This window comes from Arthrobotrys flagrans, assembly GCF_004000055.1.
Source record: "Arthrobotrys flagrans strain CBS H-5679 chromosome Unknown unitig_8, whole genome shotgun sequence".
Lineage (NCBI taxonomy): Eukaryota > Fungi > Ascomycota > Orbiliomycetes > Orbiliales > Orbiliaceae > Arthrobotrys > Arthrobotrys flagrans.
The window spans coordinates 5,250,802-5,276,504 of NW_027137553.1; the positions used below are offsets into that span (position 1 = coordinate 5,250,802).

The 25,703-nt window shown below is 46.9% G+C and overlaps 8 protein-coding genes and 1 further gene across 8 annotated transcripts; 3 read left to right on the top strand and 6 right to left on the bottom strand.

Moving 5' to 3' along the window:
- Window positions 1–1,594: 1,594 nt before the first annotated feature.
- DFL_007996 (uncharacterized protein) lies at window positions 1,595–3,390 on the top strand (the record flags this gene model as incomplete). Its single annotated transcript, XM_067637664.1, has 6 exons — window positions 1,595–1,846; window positions 1,931–2,177; window positions 2,247–2,308; window positions 2,373–2,429; window positions 2,498–2,804; window positions 2,864–3,390. The coding sequence occupies 6 exons, from the start codon at window positions 1,595–1,597 to the stop codon at window positions 3,388–3,390; spliced, it is 1,452 nt and encodes a 483-aa protein (XP_067489159.1).
- Window positions 3,391–3,655: 265 nt separating this feature from the next.
- Window positions 3,656–4,662, bottom strand: DFL_007997 (uncharacterized protein; the record flags this gene model as incomplete). Its single annotated transcript, XM_067637665.1, has 3 exons — window positions 3,656–4,395; window positions 4,447–4,487; window positions 4,547–4,662. 3 exons carry the CDS (start codon window positions 4,660–4,662, stop codon window positions 3,656–3,658), a joined length of 897 nt encoding a protein of 298 aa, XP_067489160.1.
- A 612-nt stretch (window positions 4,663–5,274) lies between these two features.
- DFL_007998 (uncharacterized protein) lies at window positions 5,275–7,620 on the bottom strand (the record flags this gene model as incomplete). Its single annotated transcript, XM_067637666.1, has 3 exons — window positions 5,275–6,821; window positions 6,885–7,427; window positions 7,521–7,620. 3 exons carry the CDS (start codon window positions 7,618–7,620, stop codon window positions 5,275–5,277), a joined length of 2,190 nt encoding a protein of 729 aa, XP_067489161.1.
- A 751-nt stretch (window positions 7,621–8,371) lies between these two features.
- DFL_007999 (uncharacterized protein) lies at window positions 8,372–9,193 on the bottom strand (the record flags this gene model as incomplete). Its single annotated transcript, XM_067637667.1, has 3 exons — window positions 8,372–8,655; window positions 8,724–9,074; window positions 9,139–9,193. 3 exons carry the CDS (start codon window positions 9,191–9,193, stop codon window positions 8,372–8,374), a joined length of 690 nt encoding a protein of 229 aa, XP_067489162.1.
- Window positions 9,194–12,403: 3,210 nt separating this feature from the next.
- DFL_008000 (uncharacterized protein) lies at window positions 12,404–14,140 on the top strand (the record flags this gene model as incomplete). Its single annotated transcript, XM_067637671.1, has 1 exon — window positions 12,404–14,140. One exon carries the CDS (start codon window positions 12,404–12,406, stop codon window positions 14,138–14,140), a length of 1,737 nt encoding a protein of 578 aa, XP_067489163.1.
- Window positions 14,141–14,713: 573 nt separating this feature from the next.
- DFL_008001 lies at window positions 14,714–15,935 on the top strand.
- A 305-nt stretch (window positions 15,936–16,240) lies between these two features.
- Window positions 16,241–17,683, bottom strand: DFL_008002 (uncharacterized protein; the record flags this gene model as incomplete). Its single annotated transcript, XM_067637672.1, has 3 exons — window positions 16,241–17,095; window positions 17,155–17,364; window positions 17,429–17,683. 3 exons carry the CDS (start codon window positions 17,681–17,683, stop codon window positions 16,241–16,243), a joined length of 1,320 nt encoding a protein of 439 aa, XP_067489164.1.
- Window positions 17,684–19,531: 1,848 nt separating this feature from the next.
- On the bottom strand, window positions 19,532–20,707 carry DFL_008003 (uncharacterized protein; the record flags this gene model as incomplete). The annotated part of the gene is made up of 4 exons (XM_067637673.1): window positions 19,532–19,579; window positions 19,639–20,015; window positions 20,070–20,394; window positions 20,462–20,707. The coding sequence occupies 4 exons, from the start codon at window positions 20,705–20,707 to the stop codon at window positions 19,532–19,534; spliced, it is 996 nt and encodes a 331-aa protein (XP_067489165.1).
- A 1,581-nt stretch (window positions 20,708–22,288) lies between these two features.
- DFL_008004 (uncharacterized protein) lies at window positions 22,289–23,572 on the bottom strand (the record flags this gene model as incomplete). The annotated part of the gene is made up of 2 exons (XM_067637674.1): window positions 22,289–23,002; window positions 23,057–23,572. 2 exons carry the CDS (start codon window positions 23,570–23,572, stop codon window positions 22,289–22,291), a joined length of 1,230 nt encoding a protein of 409 aa, XP_067489166.1.
- Between the last annotated feature and the right edge of the window lie 2,131 nt (window positions 23,573–25,703).

Sequence of the window (25,703 nt, forward strand, 5' to 3'; positions counted from 1 at the left end):
AGTGGCGTCCTTCAATCCTAGCCCTTCTCCAGTTCGGGTTTCCGGTTGGTGTACCGGCGTGACGTTCGGCGTGGGTCTGGCAAAGTGATGATAGCAAACCATCCTGCAGCAGGTGCTGATCAATGGGTCCAGAGGGCCTGTGTCTAGGCGTGTAATGTGGTTAGCATCACGAAAAAAATTCTCGAGAAACATCGGTGCGAATGTTATATCACATATCAAGCCAAGCACCAAAGTACCTTGTCCTTTTCTTCCCTGTGAGCTTATCTACCGCAACAAGGTTAGTAAAAATATGCATGGCGTTTCGGAACCCTGCATTCCAATCACCGGAAAAAACCAATTCGAGCTTTCCAGATGCACCAAGAGACTAAAAAGTCGAATTTTATGAACAAAACCATGCACGAATGCAGACAATAATCCGTACGAAGTTGAGGCACAGAAGATTCCTTGGAGACTATTGTGGTTTGAGGATGCATCGATGGTGAGTACATATCTCGAACTCATGTCTCGAGCTCCACCTGACCCACGTGTTAGCGACCTTCAAATCAGTTCTGTTAAGAGTCAAGACCCACTAAAACCAAATCCATTCGATGGAAGCCCTGGCTGGTTATCCGAGAACTGAGCACAGATTGTATTGACAAATGTTATGAAAAGTACGTATTGTTACTTGTTACGTCTGATTCCTATCTTAGCGGCGTTGCTACATGAATATGCCCCACCGTGCGTCGGCCACAGACTATATTCGGAGGAGTTTTTGCTGTGAATCGGTGCAATATGAGGGCAAATTCGAACTTTGAGGTAGGCTATGTTGAAGCTCCGAGAACAAGCCTAGCTGACATGCCAAGAGAATCAAAAAAACAATTATAGTGAGCTAGACTATGGAGCTGGGAATGGTTTGTAATATGGGACCTGTACTACATATGACGGGAGGTAAAATAGGGCAATTCTCTATGCTAATCTTTTGCACCCACTAGCTTCGACTAAGGTGGCCCTGGAGAGCTGGCTTGCTAGCTTCCACAGAAGCCTCATTCCGAGCTAGCCGAATGGGGATTAACCCTAATCATCGTCTGGCAACTACGAACGCCACCAGGATGTTCAATTGCAACTGCTGCAGGCCGAGACTCTAGCGACGAAGGGCTCATGTGTATGCAGCTGCATCGAGCGAATAATTCACGTGCAGACTGCTGAGCCGTTTTCTTCCAGGACGGGATAGTATGGTGGGGCGATGGGGCAAACCTTATACTGCATTCTCGTTATCGTTTCGCTGTGACCCTGTGGCATGGGCCTGCCGGTCGATCGTTCTGATTTACGGGCATACGTACGGGAGGGTGGGCAGACGATAAAGCGATTGAGAAATGCTTTGACCTCGTCGACTAGCTGCGCGCTGGAGATCTCTATATCAAAGGCTCCAGGACCCCCAAAATATCGCAATGGCTCCTCAGGCGTTCGATTATTCCCTCGTCCCTAATTATCTTCCCTCGTCCTTCTGCCGTTGAGCGGGTAACGAGTATCTCCTCTTAATCTCTCTTGATACTTCGGTAATAAGAGTTTACAATTTGGAAGGCTTCCGCAGCTTTGCCATTCCATCAGCTTCACCATGGTGTCCGTCGATGAGAAGCAGCCTGCCGTCGGGAATACCGAGAACCTAGAGGCTGGCGATAAAGGTTCTGATCATGTTTCCTATACGGAAGCACAGAAGAAGCGGATCACCCGCCGGATTGACTTCCGTATCATCATTATCCTCGGCGTTGTCTACTGTTTCTCTCTTATTGATAGAAACAACATGGGAACGGCATCGGTTGCTGGGATGAATGCTGCCCTGGGCATGAATGTTGCGAACAATGGATACGTAAGAAACTCGATACCCTCATACTCATTGACAGGCGTCGTATAATAACGACAGAATGCAAACTAACAACCCATTGACTGATAGTCGATTTCCAATCTTGTGTTCTTCGGTTTATACACTGCCATCCAGCCATTCGCTACTATCTTAATCCGTTTCTTCGGACCCCGAAATTTCCTAGGATCTCTTGCTCTGCTTTGGGGCGCTACGGTCATTGGAATGGGTTTCGTTAAGAACTGGCATCAACTTATGGGATTGCGTATCTTGCTCGGTCTCTTTGAGGGTGGATTCTTCCCTGGTGTCGCTTACTTGTTGAGCACATGGTATACTCGTTGTAAGTAGTAATTGTGACACACATTGAAACGAGCTTTGGGGGGTGCTAATGGTACTTTTCAATTGATAGATGAGATGGGTCGTCGATTCTCTTACGTTTATATGCTTGCGGCTATTGCGTCGGCTTTCTCCGTAAGTTATTGATTCACGGGTAAAGTTGGATATGTGGTAATTCTGATTATATTGTGTATTCTAGGGTATCTTTGGATATGGTCTGATGCAAATGGACGGAACTGCTGGCCTCGCTGGCTGGGTGAGACTCTTTTTCTAAGATTCCAATCCAAGAGCTTCCCACTAACACACACTCTAACTTTCTGATAGAGGTGGATCTTCATCATGGAGGGTGTTATTACCATCGCCCTTGCACTAATAGCATTTTTCTTGATTATCCCATTCCCAGACGCCGATGCCCACGAAGCCTTCAAATTCCTTAACAAGGAAGAAGTCGACTTCGTCATCCGCACCATCGACGAAGATCGTGGAGACGTCCAACTCGAGGAGTTCACTGTTCGCAGGTTCCTTAGTGGTGGCAAGGATATCAAAATTTACTTCCTTGGCGCTCTTTATGGTCTTTCTGCTGTCGTCACATACGCTCTCGCGTTCTTCTTGCCGCTTATTCTTCGTCAAGGTATGTGCATAGTCCGACTTTTTGAAAAACGTGGGCGGGTCACTAATGTGTATATCTAGGGATGGGTTTCTCGATCTCTGAATCCCTCTTACTCACCGTCCCACCTTACGCCTTCACTTTCATCTGGCTCTACGTAACCGGCTGGGTCGGCGATCGATATAAGACCCGGGGTCCAGTTATCATCTTCAACTGTCTTCTCGAAATTATGGGAGTCATACTAATCGGCTGGTCCCCCACCAACGCCTCCAAATACACGGGTGTCTTCTTCTGCTGTGCCGGGTCTAGTGCAAATGTTCCAATCGCTCTTGCATATCAGGCGAATAACATCCGTGGGCAATGGAAGAGAGCGCTTTCGTCGGCTACTATTGTTATTTGGGCGGCTATCGGTGGTATTGCCGGTGCGCTTGTCTTTAGACCGCAGGATGCGCCGCATTATAAACCTGGTCTTTATGCAGCGCTTACGGCTGCTTCGTTGACTATTATTGATACTTTGGGGTTGATGGCGTATTTCAAGTGGGCTAATGCTAAGGCTGATAAGGGTGAGAAGGTTTTGGAGGGGTCTGAGGAGTTTAGATTTACACTTTAAGATGGTTCTTTTAATTAATTTGGGGCCGGTTGTTTGTCATTGCGGTTTGCGAGTTTTGTTTGTGTGCGAATGATCTATTTAATACCATGGTTATGTTATATATGAGTACATGATCATAGCAATTTATGCCCGTTACGCCTTTGCACTGTTGTCTCGAAGCAAAAGGTGGAGAGGTGTTTGTGTTGACAGTCGCGAAAATGCAACGGAGTCTCATGATCCCAGGAGTCTCTCGGCCGAGATTTTTTGGCTGTATTCGAAAACATTGTCACGAAGGGTTGACGAGTAGACATTCTCGTATCTTTCTGATTTCTTCTGCGGTGACTTTGGCGCTTGTAAGGTACTTCTCAATACCACCTTCTTCTTCAATATACCCAACCACGGTTTCAACCCACCCTTCCTCTGCATCTGCGAATCCGGATTCTTCGGTATACCCCATCGGTATCATTTCTGCTAACATTTCCTCGCGGACTGCTTTTAGTCCGTCGTTTGATAACATGTAATCATGATCCATAGCTTTTACTTCTTCATCCCCTTCACCGAGAATGGTTAGTAGGACGAGGAGAGTTGCCAGCCCCGTTCTGTCTTTTCCTTGTGTACAGTGGATTAATGCTGGATAATTCGATTCCTCCGATAATATTGTAAACGTCTCTTTAATCTCTGGTTTTAACCACCGAAGACATTCGTAGGCTATTCTCTTCAACCCCAGTGGTGCGATGACAAGAGTCGATATCAACCAAACAACGGTAGTTCTGAAGCCTAGTATATGGCACAAGAGAACTTGGATGAGACGGTACCAGGGGAGCCGACTTAATAGCGCCTTTTTTGTGTATTGATCGCTTAGGTAGGGGATGTGGTAGATTTTGGCACCGGAGACAGTGGCGACGGCGTTTTGGGAGGGCGTTTTGGTGGGGACGCGGTCGCGCTCGGTTTTTGTGCGTAGGTCGAGGATGGTGGTTAAGTGGGTTTTGAGGGTGAGGATTTCCATGTCTGCTGGGGTCGCGTGATCTACATTGGATGTTAATAGCATTCCAGTTGAGATATGGGGTGATGACATACCTAGACGTCCGGAACGGAAGAGGAAGCCTTCTTTCATGATTCTATTTTGTATGGAATTATATTAGTTAAAGGGAGAGAGTGACAATGGGTCTATGCATACTTCTTTCCGAAGTAATGGTTGATAGTAGCGCCAACATCGCGACAATTGTGAACAGCCGTTAACCCAAGACTCCGAGGACCCTTTCGGGTACCATCTACATCGTCCTTATCGGCCATCTTTGGTGATGTTAATAGTAGTACGGTGAAGGGAGTCGAGGAATTTTAGGCGATGGGTCCCAATTTATAACCGAAAAAGTTGTAGATGTTTGTGCGCCAACTCAGCTGTCTCTATATGAATGTTTGCAAGTGCAAGCTTGAGCTCGGGTAGACCGGTGTTTGGATCCACCCGACCCTTGGATAATGTGAGGCTTGCAGATGTCGCCAGAAGATGTGCTGCGCCATGCATGGGTTGAGTTGGGTTGGTTGGTGTTTGGTTAAAGGATGTTTTTTGCGTTGGGATGGAGTTCTTTGGGTTCGGATTGGCTATGGGGCTGGGAGCTGAGTTGCGATTTCGATTGGGAGGTATAGAAGGGCTGGTTTATTGTAGTTGACAGGGATGTTATGCATTTATATGGTAGGTTAGTACTTCTAGAAGAGATTGGTAGTGGCATTTAGTAGCCTGGATTATATATGTGTGACGATATGATGTAATCTTTAATGTGTTCGTCAATCATCAATTTATAATTCGTATATGACGGTTCACAAAAGAATAGCTATTACACCGACTCCGACATTAAATGCTATGGTAGATCTATGGATAATATGCAAGTGCAAATGCCGCAGCAAATTTTAGAAAGAATGCAAAACAGATATTAAGAAGCCGACTACAGCGGCTAAGGATAAAGGCAGACTCTTGTACGAAACTGCGCTCGAAGGTGCACCAGTTACTTCAGGTGAACCGATTTCTGTCTCCGGCCCGGGTTCCTCCCCTGTGACCGGAGTAGTCTCCGACCCAGACGTCGGTTCGACAATAACACTGGTTTTCGTTTCGACAGTGATACCGCTGGTTAAAGTTAAGATCGTTGTTCTGGATGTTACACCGGGTCCCGGTACCAAGGGGGTCTGAGATTCTGGACCAGGTTCTTCTGTTGTACTACCGCCATCGACGGGGAGTGCTGCGGTGGTTGGATTGGAAAATGTGATGCGAGTTGTGATTGTATTTCCTGAGTCGTCTGTTGTGATGATGTTGATTGCGGTGCTTATTGGGGTAGTTGTGAACGTGGAAATGATGGTTTGGCTTCCTGCGGCGTCAGTAGTGGTGATTACGATGGGGATACTGGTGAAAATGGTAGAGAGGGATGGTTCTGGGGTTGGAGCTCCTGGGAATACAGGTGTGACGGGATTTTCGTTTGGTGGAAGGCTGCTTTGGGGTGGGTTATTTGATCCCGTGGGTTCTTGTGGAGGGTTGTTTGGTGGATTATTTGTATTTGGTGGATTATTTGTATTTGGTGGATTATTTGTATTTGGTGGATTATTTGTCTTTGGTGGATTATTTGTCTTTGGTGGATTATTTGTATTTGGTGGATTATTTGGATCGGTATTTGGCGGGTTATTTGGTTGAGTATTGGGTGGGGTATTGGGAACTTGAGTAGGAGTGTTAATGGGTCCCTGATTGCTTGTGGGTGGATTGACGGGGTTTGGGGGTGGACTATTTGGTGACCGGGAAGAGCGGGATGACTCTGGTTGGGGGCTCTCGACTGGTTGAGCTTGTCTGCTAAAGGTAGTTGTAGGACGTTGAGGAGTAGTTATACGTGGAGTTGTCCTTGGAGTCGTTCTAGGAGTCGTCCGAGAAGTAGAGTCGATGACCTCTGTTTCTTTGGTTATGGCGGAGCTTGTTGTAGATGTTGGTATAGTATCAGGTTCCTTCGTCGCTGGTGGTGTAGTAGTAGATCCCGGTCTAATGTCCGCCGTTACCTTCTCGATATAAATAGCAGTCTTCGTAGATGCAATTCCCCCACCAATATTAATATTACAATCTGCCTCGGTACCATTAATGAATCGATATGCGACACTAAGCGGTAGGATGGTATTGTAGCCCGTCAGAACCGTTGTTGGACACCAACCACCATAATCAATCTTGACTGTACGGTCTAGCCAGATAGATTCTGAACAACAAGTCGCAGATTCCGCAAATGTATCCTCCCAACCAGCAGTGGCGTTTACCCAATCTACTTCGCCTTCGATGGATGTTGATAGCTGGGATTCGAGAGATGAGAGCTCGCTTGCGTCGCCTGTGATTGTGATTGTTGATGCTTCCCAGCGCAAATTCATGGTTCCTACACTCCAAGAGCAAGAGCTGGCACCGAAGAATTGGCATCTGGAGATTGTCAAGAATGCTATGCATATAGTGTTAGTAATTATGCTTAATATATATTGTATTGATCGAGTGGGAAACGTACGGGTTGGAGTTGGGGGAAGAAGAATAGTGACTTTGTCGGAATCCTCGTCCCACCAAGTCCTCTGACCGTCTGTCGTCCCCGTCGGCGGGTTCACACCAGCCGCAACGATCGTTATCTGCGTCAAGACTGTTTTGATGATTGTCGTCGAAACCTCACAATCATGTTCCAAAAACGGTAACTCCGTCGGAACCGCAGGCTGCACGGTCCCTACCCTTCTCCCCGTAAACACAACATCCGTCGGTTCACATTCTGCCCCCGTCGACGTCTGAGTCTCAAATTCCGCCGTAACACCTGACCGAATATACCACGAATCATCACAACAAGTTGCGGTGAAATCTTCTACCCTCCAGTCTGTGGCGACACTGCCGTCAACTACTAATTGTGGGGAGTATTGGGCGAAGTATTGGGAGTACATGGATTTAGTCCATGCGACGGAATTGGCATTGCCGTAGGCTAGGATCGTGGAGACTGTTGGTTCCCAAGAGACCGAGACTACGGTGTAGTTTATGTCGCAGTCTCCGCAGTGGGTTAGTGTTGAACGTGCTGTTTAATAAACCCATTGGTTAGTATATTATATCAAATCTGCCTAGTTATCCGGGTAATTAATTGAAGGAAGAGGAATCTGAGGGATCTTACTGTCATTCGGCTGAATGGTGACCGTGGTTGTAGCGACTACACTCGACTCGAAGAGAGCAAGGAGCGACAGAGGAAGCACTAACGAGCGTGTGAGGAACATTTTGAGACAACGCGTCGTTGTTAATGTCGTTGGTTGTGTCTCACCTCAGTGAATCATGGAAATCATTGTATCCTTTTTAAATGATCGGCTGTCGTACAAAATCTGAGTAGAATTTGCCGCCTTGAATCGGAATCACCCTCGGAGTTATCTTTTCAGCCCCTCTTGATGGGGTCTGGCTAAGAGCTCGCGATCTCTGATTTTCCTTTTTTCACTTTGCATTACAGTACGCTTGCGTATATTTTCCCAGCCGGTGAGCTTTTTGGGAAAATCGCCTTGCAGGAGAGCTTGGTTGCATGATGTTCAGTGTATCCTATTCGCTTATCAGCTGGGCTGAACATGATGATTGGGCGCCACGGTTTGTCCGGCGTAGGCTGGAAGAGGAAAGATTGTGATTCACCTGGCTTTTAGCTTTTCGGAACTTTTTTTTGGGAGGTCTCTGGGCGGTGTATGAAGTAGCTAGGTTTGGGATCTAGCTGAGTATCCCAACTGCATATTTATCTGAGGCTGGCTTTTAGCTCTTACTGGGTTATTGTTGTTGGATGTTGGATGTCGTCTGTGTTGCTTGAAGGAACTCGGGTAGAGGAGCTTGTCTGCATACTAGTCCCTATGTATGGGGCTGTTGGTAGCTGCTGCATAGATATCAATTATCGGCTATATACATTTAAATATCCTATATACACATGAAATGCACTGCATCTCTTTAAATCCTATGCCATTCTCCCCACTATCAACGCTAATTTACTAAATTAAATTAGCAAGTGAAGACCCTAGGGCCTGGGTTGGTATAAGAAGTTGGAATTGGCCAGTAGATGTTGATGAGAAGGCCTGGATCGGTAGCCCTATATGCACCTGGGAAGGAAACCAAGGGAGTTCCTGCCTTGCTTCCGCCTCCGGTGACATTGATCTGGCCGCAAGCAAGGTAGATCTGTGCACCGCCTGAGCTGCCGGCGCTGTGGAGAGCGATATGTTCGACTCTCAGGAGGTACTCTCCGGCTGGGATGCAGCTTGGGATGGTCACGAAGACTTGGGTTTGGCCTGTGTATAGGTTGATGTTAGGAAATCGATCTTGGGGTTTATTTTCTTTTAAAGGGTATGGAGCTCACCGGATGGCCAGCTGATAGAAGAAGAAGTGATCGTTGGCTGGTTCTCCCAGATCTTGAACCAAACAGCACCATCACCGTCCCAATTAGCAGCAGTTCTTCCAGACGGAACCTTAGCCAAGTAGAACAGCAGAGGGCCGGGATGGCTGATAGATGTATCGACGCGGAATCCGACTTGAGAACCTGCTGCGACGTTGGCAGTGGATGCAATGGGCGCCGCAGGATCCTTGTAACATCTCAAGTCATTCGAATTGACGTCGGTGACAGGACCGTGGCTGTATTTGTTGGTGGTCATCTTGACGTATTGCCAGTCGGCAGAGACGGCGCCATTGAAGATGAGGCCGGGGAATGTGTCTTTTGGTGGGTTTGTTAAGTTAGTTGATTGCTTTCGGGATTAGTATAGAGAGATAGAACATACAGTGGGCGGAAGCTAGGCTTGCGCTTAGCAAGAGGAGGGCGGTAGTCAGCTGCATTTTGAGGGATGCTTTGAATGAATTGTATGCTTGGGGATGTGCTAGAGATCGATATACCGATATAAACAGATGGAGGTCCGGGCGATAAAGGATTGGCTCTGGATGGTGGGAGGTCAAAGGCTCATATTTATAGAAGCCGGCTTCTTACAGACACCGGGTCATATAAAACCGTATAGCCGTGCAAGTCCGGACTGGTCATTTTCGAAGATAAAATCGCGGATAGACAACGGCCTACCGCTTCACCATTGTAGTAACCTAGCAGCAAAACAAAACCATAGATACAGCAATTTGCGTTGTATGTAGCAGGTTGATGGTGTATTTTGAAGATACAGGGGATGCATGCTGTGGTCGTATATATTAGGTGGGAATCCGACGGTGGCTTCATCCGACGGCTAAATTCCCCGGAAGTTCCATCTTGGAGACGAATTCGAGTTTCAGGTAAGTCGATTATGGAAAGAATTTGCGTTATTCGTTCCTGGATTAAATGTTTCGTATGGGCATGTATGCTCTGGGGTGGAAGACGTTATCGGGTGCGTAGGGTGAAGTCTCCATGCTTTGTAAGCCTTTTGTGTATCAAGTTGAGGATTTTTCAAGGTGTATAAGAATTTGGATTGTTCCTGTCTCTTTTTTGTAAGTTTTAGTCGGCCCTCTTACCCTCTGATGTTGGATATAAAACCCTGGCCCTGTCAGCGACGATCGATCAGATGATGGCACGGGGGGGCTTGGTTTGGTCATGCTCGAACTTTGGATATATAAATTTATGTCCACCAATCCTAGCCTAGCTGTAATGTAAATGGTATATCGCAATCGAGTCCCGAATTAAGTTTTTGATAGTTGCTTGCCGTTTTAAAATTTCAGATTGGATATACACATAAGGATATGGTGGAGGCTCTCTCGGGTCCACTTCTTTAGTTCCGGAGACGACAAGAGATTTCTTGGTATAGGTTTAAGCTTATATAATTATACTGGAGGCCTTTTAAAGGAGTTGTAAAGGTGCGTTAGAGCTTGTGGAGGGTATTTAGGCCCGGGGAATTTGTCGGGTAATACTGTTGTTCATTTGTATGTGCGTTAGCTACCGCATCACACTGGCTACTGAGGAGGAATGATATCATGATTCAGGATTAGGCGGGATATTTTGTGTTACGTGATACATTAACGGTGGATTTTGGCAAGTATTTAATTAAGTTGGTAGCCTTGAATGTGGAATTTCTTGCATTTTCGGTTTACATCTAGAGACTTGATATCATGTTAGAGAACGTCGAGTCGACCATGACTCGACCATTCACCCGGACTCACTAGCACCGACCGTTAGTTTTCCGCCTGTCCGACGGTGTCTACCTGAGGCATAGATCATGGATGTTAGGATAGTCGGAGGGAAACCTTTTGATTTAGCTGCAAGTTGATGTTTTCTTGAATTTCAAAATTTAAAACAGTAAGACAGCGACGGGATATCGAGAAGCTTATAAGCATTTATCGATTGGGGGGCAAGTTGTCGAAATAGTATGAAGACCGCGTGCTTCGAAGTTTAGGATGGCTTCGAAGTTCAGAAACATTCTGCGAAATAATAGCATTCAATGTTAGTACTTGGGAAGGCTCTTTGAGAATATTTTTGAAGGGTTTGGAAAAACATGAGTTTGGTTTCTTCGCAGTACTATATCCTCGGTGTTGCGATATTGGCTCTAAGATTGAATTGATCATATTGAGAGCTTGAATAGCTTTCTATAATGGGGAGAATTAGCGCAGTGCAGCTTCTCTTTCGCGATCTTGTGGGAAAATCCTGTTCAATTTGAAGGGGAAAACTTTTGGGAAAAGGGCCTCCTAATTGAGCCGCGAGATAAACCATAGGAGAGCTAAATTATGCTGTTGTCAAGAATATACAGGTCATCCTATCTACTTCCTATCTACTTGATTCTTCTGCTATAATATATCAATCCTTTGACCACGCTGGAAGGCAACTGTTTTGGGGTGTTTGCAGGTGGCGACGAGTCTGGAAAACTCAATTGGCGAAATTGAGAAACCATGGCCCCACCACTGATTGGCAAAACCCCTCTGGTCTTGACCTTAGAGTCGGATTTCTTGTGTTAAATCGATAGGCGCATTTTGGAAGAGAAGGTGAGGGAAATTTGCCTGAGAAGATCTGATCGCGATCGAGGAACGGGGTCGGTGTATGTAATGTGTTGCCGGAAGCCGAAGAAGCCGGCAGATATTTAGTGGGATGGCTGGCACGTGGGAATTAGCTAAATTTCGGATATGGAAGCTTAAATTGCAGTGGCGAGCTCCACCACAGCTCAGATGATCTCCTGCTCATGCTCATGCTCAGATTTGGGGACGATTCTGTGCAGTTTTGACGTCGATTACTCGAGGGTTTAGAGGTATAATATGGGGATATCGATATCAGTAGTACTAGATATTAGATATCCATACGTCAACGCTACAGTCTAGATCTTGGAGTGGCCACTTTCAACGATGTCGGCAGCATGACATGAGCATGATGCCAGTGCGTAATACAAACGGGATGAAGGAAAAGAGAGAGGCGCTCGGGCCCAAAACAACGTTCTTGTCTTGTGGGTCTCCACGTTTTTTGCAGTCATCCCCGCAAAGAAAGTCAAGTTCCAAGTCGAATACCAAGTTAACCTGCGAGAAGAGTTACCCGTCCGTCTGCAGACGAGCGATCAGCAGCCTGCAAGTTGGAAGCCTTTTCTTTTCCCTTTCTTGTTCAGCCTGAATTCGTTTTCCTTTCCATCATCTATTATACTTACATACATACGTACACTTTCATTACCTTAGTTGCTCCGCTCTATCGATATCTCGGCATCGCATAGCGCCCTTTGCTACCAATTCTGTCGCTTTCGAATTCGGATCGATTCGCCTAGACTCAAACTGAATCGCATTGTATTAGTCTGGATTGGATTTTCCCCGCCAACTTTATTTCACTTTACCGCCGGATCGATCCAACCAAACTTGAATTCCCCATCGCACGTATACTACCTCTTTTCCATATTCTACCGACCAATATATCCTACGTAGACCCTCACATCTCCTCAAACCCCTGTGCGGAGAGGACCAGGATTAGGCCGATAGTTGGATTCGAGTCGTTACCAGTCCGAAGAGGCTAGTTAAAGACCTTTTCCGCCATCGATTTCACGGACCTGCCGGTTACGTTGCGTTTGTCTCGCGACCCCGAAAGAGACGTCTGTCTAAGACCCAGATATGAAGAAGCTGTTCCGCACCTCCAAGTCTACCACCCAGGCACCAACGGACGGCTCGGGAGACAAATCCGACGTTAAGTCGGACGTCAAGAAAGAAAAGGAGACGAAGAAGAAGAAGTCCAAGCCTTCTTCGTTATCTAGCAAATCTCTGACGAACGCCCAGAGTAACTACCTTGCTATATCCAACATTCCTCAGCTAGCGAGAGCGTCCGATGCTGAGGCTCTTGCTACCGCCCTTGCCGCTGAGGTCGTCGCTGATAATGCGGACGCGGGTATACCGGTTCTATTGAAAAATATCCCTCCTCGGCCTGATCCAACAGCGGCCCCCGGGAATCGAAGGAGGAGTTCGGTTCTGAAGCAGCCGGGTGTGACTAGGCTCAATTCCATTAGTAGTGAAGGCGAAGACGACGAAGTATCACTCGCTTCACCGCCACACTCCCCCAGATCCAACAGTGTCACTTCTCAAGGCCGCCCTAGGGTCCATTTCGACGTCTCTGAAAAGATCATTCTCGAGGCGCAATGGTATTCGCACCAACAGCGCTTCACGATAAACTCTGGGAACTTCCTCCACTTTGAACGACCGCCCACGGCGAATTATAGATTCTCCACTACGGCCGAATCGATACACACCAAAGGCACCCTTCTACAGCTTGTCACATCAGCGAACAGCGATGACGATAAAAACACCTGGGATAGCATCACCGGGTTGCCCTTATACGCAGCCCGTTATTACAACCCTAATGTGGCTTTGACAGATCGCACAGTCTATTGGGAAGCTCAAATCCGATCTCTGGGGGTTTCCAAATTCTCGAGCGTGGATAATTCGGACGGAAGCCCCGTTTCTCGGACTGCACCTTCTGGTAAGCCTGTCGGTAGCCCTCCAAGTTCACCGAAGCCGATTCCCACGCTTTCCGGGGAAGGCAGCTTGGCAGATTTGGGGCTCTCTCGTTCGATATCGCATACGTACCCGGTATCCAACCGAATTACGGGCGCCGCCATTGCGATCGGATTTGTGGTGAAATCTGTCACCCCTGACACGGTTCCCTTCATCCGACGGCGGTCCTCTCTCCGTCCGATTGACGAATTCCCTTTTCCCTGCTCCACCGCCGGGGGCGGCGTTTTTTGGTCTTCCGAAAATGGAGGATCGATATACATCGATGGACACCCGACTAAACATAGTCTCGCTGCCGGGGTGGGTGATACTATAGGGATTGGTATCACTTACAAAGTCGACTCTGAAAAACAACCCTCGAACGGCGCTACACCGGTTCCTACGCCACCTACAACACCACCGCCGGTCACTCAGAAGGAGTCGAAAGAATTGTTCCGTCGAAAGTCCTCTGTGACAAACGGGAAGGATGAGGTTCCTTACGCCGAGCCGAAGGATCTGCAGCCTGTTTCTACGGAGGTGTTCTTCGTTGTGAATGGCGAGAAGAAATTGACGATTTCGCACCCGCACGGCGCTAATAACCCGTTCGATACACCTCTACCGGACTATCTGTTGGGCATCAATGATGTATTCCCTTGCATATGCGTTCAGGGTGCAGGTATCGAATGCAAGACTCGGATCGGACAAGCAGTCACGTGGCGGGGTGAAGGCGGCTCCACTGAACCACCTGTCGAAGAAGTCAAACATACAGAAGCCAAGGAAGTACCAAAGGAAACACCAAAGGAGACACCCAAGAAAAGCGGGAGGTGGTGGTCCCACCTTGGACACCATGGGCATAGCAACTCATAGATCGGTGGAGCGTGGAGGCTGCGGTGTATATGTTTGGTGTGGCTTGGTCGCTATTTTTTGGCTCTTGGTACAGATGACTACCTTTCTTTTGTGGAGATAGCATTCTGCTGGGGTTGAGCATTTTAAATTTTCTGTGCCTGTATTTTTATATCATATTTTGTGTATGTACTATAGTACTAGCGACGGCGATCTCGATTAGTTCATGGGAGGCAGGATAAAGGATGGGATATTCTTGAGGATTCATTGTAATATATCTATATTCGTACCGCGTGTGTCTATGTGATTTGGCTGTGGCCTAGAATTTCGGGATGATCGATGGATCCGCTTGACGGGAATCTCCGATCGCCAGCTAATCTCAAGCGCTAAGTCCTTTATCGGGCTTCCCCTTGAGCTCCACAGCTCTATGACTTATAAATACGTCTATCGAGGGCCGCACCTTGTTTGAGTCGAGTTAATTTCTAACATCCATAGCCGACCTTTGGGCGAACTATTTGGGCGGCCTCTCCATTCCATCCGTATTTTATGTCTTTGTAGCTTTAGCCCTCGTTAAGTTATTCAGCAGTGGTAGCAGTCATGGCGACCTATCAAATGGGGCCTCTCGCCATGGACGAGTCATTCATTTGTACGTTCTTTCTTCTTTTTGTGGCTATCCTGTTGCTTATCTATATCAAGAGCAAGGAGGCGAATGAGGCGGCCAAGCAGCAGGCTTCAACTACATATAGTCTTTGGGATCCCGACCGCAAACGGCCTGAGGCTACTCTAAGGTCTCCCTTATGCATCAATCGCGATTAATGGTTAAAAACTTTATATGCTAATCTATTTTCCTTGTGGTACCGTAGACACCAAGTTTCCTTCAGGAACCCATCACTCCTCTAGATGATGGGGTAGACGCTCTTTCTACACCACCGCATCCCTTTCGTCCCTATAAACCAGTTTATCATATGACAATGGGAATTGAGAAATGTGTTCCTAACGATCTTTTTCTTATTGATTCCTCATATCCGTCTCGAATAGCTCTGCGTAAAGAAATTGTGAAAGAGTTTCCTCACATGGCTCTTGGAGCGTCTTAACGGTGTAATCTTGCGTTAAAGGAATCATATTCATACATTCTATCTCAACATCTCCCATCTAGATTTCCGAAGTTATTTACAACTACTGTTAACGGGGAATTTAAGAACAATGTATCTGGGATTCATATCATATTCTACCTCCTGAGAGTTCGATAGAGGCGTTGAAGATCTTGGCGACGACAGTGGAAGAGGATATACTGGTTTTACAGAAGGAAATTGGGGAGGAGACGTATATTCTTCAAGGGTTTATAGCGTGCTTTCCAAATGGGTTCGATTCGGGTCAGAAGATGGGGATGGAGTTGAGGGAGATTCATGGGCCGGTTCCTATGTTTAAAGAGAAGCTGGCGACGAGTATGGATCGGTTTTTTGGGAGATTGGAGGCTGGGAGGTGGGTTAGGAGGATGAATGTGAGTTTTGACATATCTTTACTTGGGCGGGTTCTTGGGCTAACTTGTACGAAATAGTGGACCATATCGACGTATGAGAAGTTACTCTTACCAACTGGGAATCATCATTACGAAAGAGAGGAACTACCGGAGGAACTTGAATCAGTGGAACTTGAGAAGACGTATTTGAGGGTTGAAAGACAGGTTTTGTTGAGATTACCGGAGTCGAAGGATATGGTGTTCTTTGTGAAGACTTATATGACACCACTTGCAAGGGTTAAAGAAGAAGGGCAGGGGGGGCGTTGGCTACGGCTATTGATGGATTTCCGGAGAAGTTAGGGGTTTATAAGAAGAGAATTGGGTGAGGGAAGGCGGTTAAGGAGGCTCTGCGCGCATAATTAATTATCAGATGGAGTTATGAATTTAGGATTAACACGAGAGGGGCTGGGTGCATTGAAGCTGTAAGATTGATTGAAGTCGTATATATAATATAGAGGCATGTATGCATATGTATGTACCATCCATTATGAGACGCCCAAACTCCTAAATAAAACTTAAAAAGACCAAAAAATATCAATGCTAGCGCTAGTTGAGACCCTGAATTCATGAAATGAAAGAATGAAAGAATGACGCCGGCTGCCATGCTATGATATAGAAATTACGATATCACCTGTTGCTGATCGTGTCATCAGACGACCATTCGCAGGATTCCCTTTTTCTGCCCAAATTTCTTGACCTCTGACAAGCCCTTCGGAATCTTGTGTGATTTCAATACCATCGCCTTGGATGCGGATATCTCCCGTCCCGGCTTTTGCGTGGAGTTCTCCTTCCCAAGTTGATGGGTAGAATAGATTGATATCGCAGCCGTTTGCGGTGTGCGAGCTGAGGATCCTTTCGAGAGGGCTTTCTTCGATTGTGATTCTTGTCAGACCTGAGTCGGTGTCTGTTTTTAGGTATGGTTCTTTTGAGCCGGTGCCTATGATGTGGAGGTCTATATCGCCAGTTTTAGACTTTGCGGAGAGGCCTTTTCCGAGAAGTAAGCGGCCGGAGATTTTTCCGGAGAGGGTGTGGAGAGTGGTTCTGTAGCTTCTTTGGGTCTTGGGTTCGTCAAAGTTGATGGTGATGTCGCCACTTGTGGTTTTGATATCGGTGGAGGCATATCCTTCGCCTTCGCCTGGTGCGACTTGCATATTGACTTTTCCTTTCTCAGTTCGGATTCGGAGTTTTTCGCGGAGGTTGAATTTTCCGGAGATATCGCCGGAGACGGTGTGGATTTCGGTGTCGAAGGAGTTTAGATTGTTGATGGATTTGATGACGCCGAAATCGCTGGTGAAGCTTGCGCTTGCCAATTGAATATTGGGGATGTCGAGGTTGATGTTTAGATTGCTGGCTACGAGGAGGAGATCTTGGAGGTTTCCGGGTCGTAGGTAGAGCTTTGCGCGGACTTTGATCGGGGGCATTGAGCGTTGGAAGAGGGATTTTTGGACGGCTCGCTCGCACTGTGTTTTATACGTTAAGCACTGCGAGTTCTGGTAGTTATATGGGAAGGGTTTAGTACCTTTAGTATTACGCAGCCTTCGGTATTTTCTAATCGTACTGATTTGAAGCCATCGGTGTCCCATGTTAAGGTGAAGACCTCGACATCTAGTCTTGGTTTCTGGTCCTGGGGTATTTCTACGACGTCTATGCTTCCCTCGACTTTGCCGTTGCCTTCTATCCAGAATCCTAGGCCGTCTGTATAGTCTATATCTACGGATAGCGCCTGCGCCTGGATTTATGGCTTGGTTAGTATAGTTGATATCTTTCTGCACTTTTGGGGTTTGAAAGCTCACCTCAGATACCCAAGTGCCGCTAAAAAACCACATTGCGCCCTCGCGGGTCAGGAACGACATCATTAAGAGAAAAACCACAGCCGGTAGAAACCATAATTTGCTACCACTCGGTCTACGACGCTCTAATCTGTAGGGTTCGCTGGGTAGTAATGCGGCTGTTTCGTCTGGATGTGTGGTAGTAGTATTTGTAGCTGGTGCGCTTGCACCTTCTAGCGCACTGTCCTGCTCTCGACTCTTTTTGTTGAACCACACCATTCTGTCAACTCTTAGGTAGGAATTGAACACTGGAGATTTATAATTTATTCAGCGGGTAATCTATGGTATTGGAATTTAGAATAAAGATGGGTATTCGCCATCACGCGAGCTATTTCCAAAGGTGTTCTTATGGGACTGCCATCTTTTAAATACTTTCTACAGATCTGGTCGTCGGCACATGCACACCTCCTGTTTAAGAAGGGTCTTTATTCTGATCTGGTCATACGCATCATAATTCGATTCTCTCCATGAATAAAGGGGATAAACATCATTATGCAGCTGACTTAGTCCTATGTATGGAGGCACAGCTCTAGAAAGTGGTTTCGAACCCCCGCAAAGAGTTGGCGGAGAAAGTCCGAATGATGGAGGGGTTCAGCTGATATTCCTTATTTTTTTCCTGGGGAAAAAGGGTTCAAATTCTGCAAGCTGCGGAGCTCTCCCCTGTGTTGAAAGATCGGACTATACCACATTTGGGGCATTTTGATGTCGCGTGACGGATGGAGCTTGTTCACGGGGGACTAGTAGGGGCATTCGGAAAGAAGGCCAGAAGCTTTGGGGATATGTACATGAGGGAGGAGATCAGACGAAAAATTTATTGGCTTCTTTGGTCAGGGGACTTGAGAAGCTCGAAGGATGCATGTTGTGGTTGTTCGAACAGTCGGTGAGGAGTCCAAGTCGGCCACGCTAGAAGGTTGTTGGAGCTAAATCGGGATGTTACCGAATTAGGACCAAATGACTCGCATTTGACCTCATGGTCGAGTCTCCACGACATCGTTCACGTTGCATGTTGGCGATCAAGATCTACCTACGGTTGTTACACGGAATAAATACGAGCATAAATAATGGAACGTCCGTTGTTATGGGAAATCGTCGGTCGGGGCGGGACTTCTTACTCTGTAAATATAAAGCAACACAGTGCTGGTCCAACACGGAGGATTCATTAATCTCCTCGGACTACATCTAGGCCAACGACATCCTTAAGCTTATTTACCAATAGAGAGCTGCTATTACAACGAAATTTATACCTTCAGACTGTCAATCTTGTCGGCCGGAGATGAGAGCTCAAGTCAGTGTCCGCCTAATTCTAGGAACTCCGTTGAAACAGTCCGTTATCACGAAGCATCTCAAACGTTCGACAATACCTACTTTAGATGGAACCACGAAAGCTGATGCTGATCCTAGTTTATTGTTCTTCCTCACTTTCTTAGGTAGCAGCAAACTGGCGAAGTCATACCATGAGAGCATGGTAATAGAATAGCCAAATGCTTCGTCAAAGCAAAGGAGAGTAAGGCTCCATCAACACAAGTCGGAGAGACATTCGTGTTGCATTTTGACGCAACGCAAGTCCAGCCTCGACATGTAGAGCCGAGGCACAAGCTGATATGTTGGTAACTCATGGAACGGTGAGAGTTGACAGCGATTTACCCACTCTTGGCTGCAAGGAACAACTCTTGACTATTGACTATTTCCGTTGATCGAGGACGTCGACTCCGCGGCTGACTACTAATTGCTTTCGAAGATTGGACTAGTTACGACTCTCGAAATTATTCGGTTTATTATTTCTGAGGAAGTTTCCCATCTGCTCCAGGTAGCTGAGTATTGTGGCTCAATCAAGCTGATAGGCAGTGCATACGTGAGGCGTATGGTGTGCGCTATCATGGGATGCTTTGGCTAAGGTGTGGGCCGGCAGACTGACCGTGATATATTCAAATTGACTGTCAATATTTATTTACAGTTATATCAAGCTAAATTGCTTCTATGAAATGCTATTTACAAGTCAAGGCGATGGCCGCTAACTACAGGGAGGGCTCATAAGCTTGGCATATGTACTTAGTAATTTGGCCCTGTTTACTGGCACTGAGAGTAGTAGTCGTTGAGCTGGACGCAACGGAAACTCTGTGAAGAGAGTTAGTAACGTTACGAACATCTAGATGGTTTTATGGGAATCAACTTACGCCGCAGTTTGTGCACCCTGTCCAGCCAACACCACCACACTGTCCCCATTGAGAGCAAGTGGCGCCACCGCCAGGTGTTGTTGCCGGCGCCGTAGTTGTGCGAGCGGTGGTGGCTGCAGTGGTGAAAGCAGCGGTAGTGGTTGTGCGCAAGGTAGTTGGGTTTGGATTTCCGGTTCCTCCGGTGGCGGGACATTGCATACTGCCGGCTGTGTCGGAAGAACCACCGGGCATAACTGGGGGACCAGGGATGATGTATTGAGTCAAGTCGCCGTGGATGTTGACACCAATACCTGGGTCGCTCGCGCTGTAGGCACCTGGGAACCTAACACCGCCGGAGGATGGTAGAGATCCTGAACCGCCAGTGACGGTAATTTGGTCTGGAGATAGTTAGATCAGAAGACAATATTAATAGGTACTCAATCTTGACTTACAGCAAGTAACATATGGTTGAGGTTCTGTTGGAGCAGAGTGAAGAGCGATAACTTCGGCACGGACAAGGTAGTCTCCAGATGGAATGTTGGAAGGAATCTTCACGCCAACTTTCCCGCAGCACCTGTTCAAGTCCTTGACACCCCAGTTGTCATCATCTGATCTCGTGGTTCCTGGAACCGCGGACCAGCCGTTCTCGTAAACCTTATACCACAAGCCATCTCCTGAGTCCCTGGAAGAGTCATCGACTTTGGTAATGTAAACGATGACTGGGCCATAGTGCTGGCCGCCGATAGCTTCGTTGGCGCAGTTTCGATCGTTGAATTGCTAGATAACCGGCTAGCCGTTAGTATAGACTTCAGATATTGATATTCTTTGAGGTGGAACCGCATACCGCATGCATCTCAACGATGACTGTGCCTCCAGCGTTCACAGTACACTTTCCAGGAACTGGTCTGGTTCCTGCATTGCATCGAATATCCGCTCCAGTTACGCCTCTGATGGGGCTGTTGCTGAGCGGCAGTCTAGCGCAGCTAGTACCTTGGTCGACTCCGTTAACCCAAAACTGCTGGAAAGTGGAATGGGCAGCAGCGTTGCCTGCCAAGAAGGCGGAAAGAAGAGAAACAACGGTAGTCTTCATGATTAGGAGAATATGTTCAAGCAACCGGTGCCAGTACAGTGGAAATCAAGCTTTTGATGCTCGCTGTAGAAGGCCAGAGAAGAGAATATCGTTGGCAGAAGCATCTCATTTATAACACACGGTATAGAGCCAGTCGCCGGAACATGCTTCCAGATTCATATTAAAGAGTGATATCATTGGTGGTCATGGGATGTTACAGCGAATCGCCAGCGCTTCTAGAATTTGTCTGAACTATAGTGCGTTGAAGCGTTGGCATTGTTTTAGGTCGGATTATTATTCATTTTCGGAACGACGGGCTGGCGCTGTTACACACCTTTTTTCTTTTTGTTGATGGTTACTCGGGAAGTAAGCCGACGGAGCGACAGTTGCTTGAAACCTAGGTCCTCTTTTTTGGAAGGGCACGGCAGATCTGTTCTTACCAATCGTTTCGACGAGTTATCGCCAAGCTGCTTTGTTTCATCCTTCAACCCTGTCCGCAGTTGGGTCAGCAAGCGACAAAATAGAACTTCGCTTCATTTTCCCGGGCTCCACCAGGCGCTTTCGTTCATATATGCCCGCTTCTCCCAAATCAAAAGTGAAATCTTGATCACCAGGTTGACTTTGTCACCGTGGTAGGAACGCATGACTCGCAGTTGAACGTTATCAGGCCTTGATGCCGGCATGTAAGGCTTTATTCTGTGTAATTTGCATCGGTAGATCTAAACAAAAAACAACATTGACGGCGAGGATATCCGTGTATCGATACCCCAGTCGCGGTCGAATGACTTCATGCAGTTCGAACTAATGTCCCATGGTCGGAGTTTGGTTACGGCCGAGTTTCTTTGGAGGCTTAAGGACCGATATCCGTTTAACTATTACGGAAAATAATCTTATTACATCCTTGAGAATCCATCTTATTACCGGTTAAACTAGGAACCGCAAATAGGTACACTAAGGAAAGACAGATCGAAAAGTTACTTTGGCTTTGCTTTCATAGGCTAACTAACTGTTGCGCCCTAACAGGCTTTATGACGTCACGTGATCCTGCTTCCACTATTAAAACAAGCAACCCTCATGTAAATAATTCTTCATCGACAATCATCGACATCGACACAACTTCAATAGTAATACAAAAGGGATTCATGATAACTTCAACTATCGACCTCCCAGTTTGCCTTTCACTTTGACAACAGACGTTCCCTTCCAGGAACAGCATTAACAAGGTGGGTCTTTGAGTGTGAGTTGCGTTGTAGTAGCAAAATGCAACAAAAGCGGTTTCAAAGGTATCAATTCGGTCTTAAATAACATGCAGAATGGGTATCTTTTGAGAAGTTGAAAATAATTGAACATCGCATTGGGAACTCGTAGTTTTTCTGCTGGGGATAACTCCTAGCAAATTCACTTCAAGTACCGCAAAAACAAAAAGTTCATAGAAGCAGAAATGAAGCAAATGGGTATCAACGTTAAAATGAACGGCCAAGCGTAAAACTCATAATCCTTATATCCCGTCTCTCTTCTCATACTAATCGTATTTGGCGTATTCTGTCAGGCCGACAAGCAGCCATCTTGACTTTGTGGAAAGCCTTAGTTGGAGAGGCACATTTAAGCGTATCCGTTGTAGGCGATCTTGTTTGGAGAGCCACGGATGTTGCCAGTGACCTGGTCGCTGACAGCGCCGCTGGTGATCTTTTCGGTGATGCTGGCTGGGTCAGCACCGTCCTTAGCAGCGCTGATGTAGTAAGCGGCCAAACCGGCGACGTGTGGGCAAGCCATGGAGGTACCAGAGATAGTCTTGGTCTCGGTATCAGAGGTAGCCCAGGAGCTCAAGACGGAAACACCTGGAGCGAAGACATCGAGGAGAGTTCCCCAGTTGGAGAAGGAGGCGATCTTGTTGCTGCTGTCGATGGCACCAACAGTAATGGCATTTGGAGCGGAGGCGGGAGAAACGTTCTTAGCATCCTGGCTCTCGTTACCGGCAGCGACAACGATGGTGATTCCGGCATTGAAGATAGAGTCAACAGCAGTATTGAGAGCAGCAGACTTGGAACCTCCAAGGGACATGCTAGCAACGGAGAAGTTTGGAGTGGCATTTTCGGCAACCCAGTTCATTCCAGAGACGACACCAGAGGTGGAACCAGAGCCACCAGCGCTAAGAACCTTGACGGCGACAACTTTGGCCTTCTTGGAGACACCATAGGTCTTTCCGGCGATAGTACCAGCGCAGTGGGTACCGTGGCCATTGCCGTCAGAGTCGGTATTGTCGACAGAGTTGAATCCCCAAGTAGCTCGGCTTGTGCCGTTGGAGGTTTTGAATTCCTACAATATGGTTAATAAATTGATCAATTCGTTTTAGGAGACAAGGGAACTTACATCGTGGGTAATGCGGATACCGGTGTCGATGACGTAGACGGTGGTGCCAGCGCCGGCGGCATTTTCGTCGTATTCATAGGTGTATGGAGAAGAGTAGTCCTCGTGGGAGATACGGTCGAGGCCCCAAGTGGAGTCGGTCTGTTCAGCGTTGACAGTGACAACGGAGTCTTGTTCGACGTAGTCGACCTCTGGGGAGTTCAAGATCTCCTGGAGAGTTGCCTTGTCGAAACCACCAACGTATCCATTGAAACCAGTGGCCGAGAATCTGAACTTCTTTCCGACACCGTGGGCTCTAGCACCAGTAAGATCGCGAGCAACATTAGTGTGGAAAGAGGAGATGCGGTTGGTGTGCTTTGAGACAACGCTCTCGGAGAGACCCTTTTTCAAGACAACAATGTACTTGTCGGCGATGGTTCCAGGTGCGCCAGCATTGGAAACTTTGCGGATTGGACCAGCGAAGGCATTGGTAGCCAAGCCAGCGATTGCTAGGAGGGAGATGAGGTAGTTGGTAAGCATTGTGAATTTGAGGTATATAAAATTGAAGGTCGATAGATACTAGGAATGAAGGAGAGGCTTTGGAAGTCTGAAGCTGATTGTTTTCAAGACTGCTGATGATGAGAGAATAGAATTGTTTCCATCGAGGGCGCGAGAGCTCGATTTATAGACCGATGGTTCCTACTGTTGACATCTAGATCGATCAAAGGTCGATGGTTGATGTCGTAGGGATACTGTGCAAGGTCCCATCCGGAGTTAAGCACATAGGCATCTCGTGGACCATCCGCACTCTTGGCATGTAGCGGCCTTCGTATAACAGTCGAAGGTTCGTATCATAGTAACCTTGCAACCTAAGAACCATGGTGTCGAAGTTCCTAGCCTGCAAGCTATTGATGTTTTAGGAAGTTGTGGACGTCTTGACTTTTTGACTCGGGATGATCTAGTCGTGGAAAGACTATACCGTAAATCCAATAGCCTAGCCACAGCTTCAAGGAATACATCTATATCACATAAAAAAGTAAAAATGCATTCTTCACAGAGAACCTCCTCACTAGATTCAACCCGGCCAATTGCGAGTTGAAACTGGACTTCAATATACAGCTTCGAGCTGTGTTGGATTGAGGATCGCCACCCCCAATTCAAATAATCCGGTTTCGCGTTAACTTTGCCACAAATAATCCACTGTTGAACGTTTACAAATCACGGAGGGCGTGCCACTTTTCCCACGTAATATATTGATGATTATCATCTCAGTAGGAAAGCTTCAAATCTGATATCGTCTATAGCGGCGCTAGATATCACGTTGTAGATGTTGCTGCCTCAAACAAACAAACCGACAGGGATCCCTCGTTAACTTCATGTTTGTGCTTTATCGATGGTCGAACCCCCATTAATCATGATACTGTTCTTCGAGACCCTAGCTGGACTAGATAAATCGCTTTGAAAGCTTTGAAAAACGCATGCAAGCCTCTCCCGGCCCGAAAGTTAATGTATCTTTCCGGCGTTTGTCGCACCATGGCCCGCAATAATGATATTCATAACAAAGCTGCGCCGAGTCCAATCGAGAAGCCCGATGTTCCGACCGCAAATTTACAAGTTGTAACCTCCTGGCACTTCTAGATGCAAAGGATGCAAGCATTTTGAGTGAAGCCTTGGTACGGTACCGATTGTCGCGATATCGTCAGGATTGATTCCCCATTGAGAAGGTCTTTCATGATACTGATACCTGTTGATAGAGGGTTTCGATCACAAGGGCACTTTGGTCTCACCCAACAAAACGTAGTTGAGCGAGCTCGTAACCCCGCTCGGACTCGACATCGAGGGATGCTGGCCTTAGAAGATAGAGCCAATATCGAAAGGAACATCCTTTACCAATGGAACAATGGTTGATCTTGCACTTCAATATACCTTCGAGGCATGTGCGTCACCAAATCCCAGTCACGGAATTCGTTTTCATCCGCTCTATAACCATTGGTAACGTTAACCTTATCGAATTCTATGTGCGACATCTTTGCCACACTGGAGGCTGGCCAGGCGAGGTTCGGAAACCCCGACCGACAGCGTGACTTGGTGCCTAGCCCTACCCGTACTTCTGGAAAAGGCAGGAAGGGGAATTCTGCACTATTGCCATCCGTTATTATTACTATCAAGATAATAGAGCACGGCAAGAACTTGAGTTTATTTAGGAAGTTAACAAGTTTAGCTGATTGGAGATCCATGGACGAGACATGATCACCGTCTTGGCTTAAATGGCACAATTGCACAACACGGGCCCTATATGAGCTTAGCTCAACATCTGGATGGATGTGAACAAGCATTCGTGATATACATGCAGCTCGTCCGTTTTGTTACTAAACCGTCTATTCTATAGCTTAGGTTTTATCACGCGATCATGGTGGCCTCATGGATCGATTGGCAATTAAACGTCGCTAAGTCTAGTATATCTCATCCCATAAGCATCGTATCGAAACGAATTAGGGGACCTAAGGTTTGATATATTTATAAATTGCTAGCTAAAGATGGCGAATATTCAACGTTGCACAGTATTGTATTTGTGTATTGAAGCAGATCTTCTTCGGAACGGCCCGAGACGCTTTGCTTCTATGTTTATGAATATATATGTATGTATTTGTACTCTTTTTGCCATGTTCTC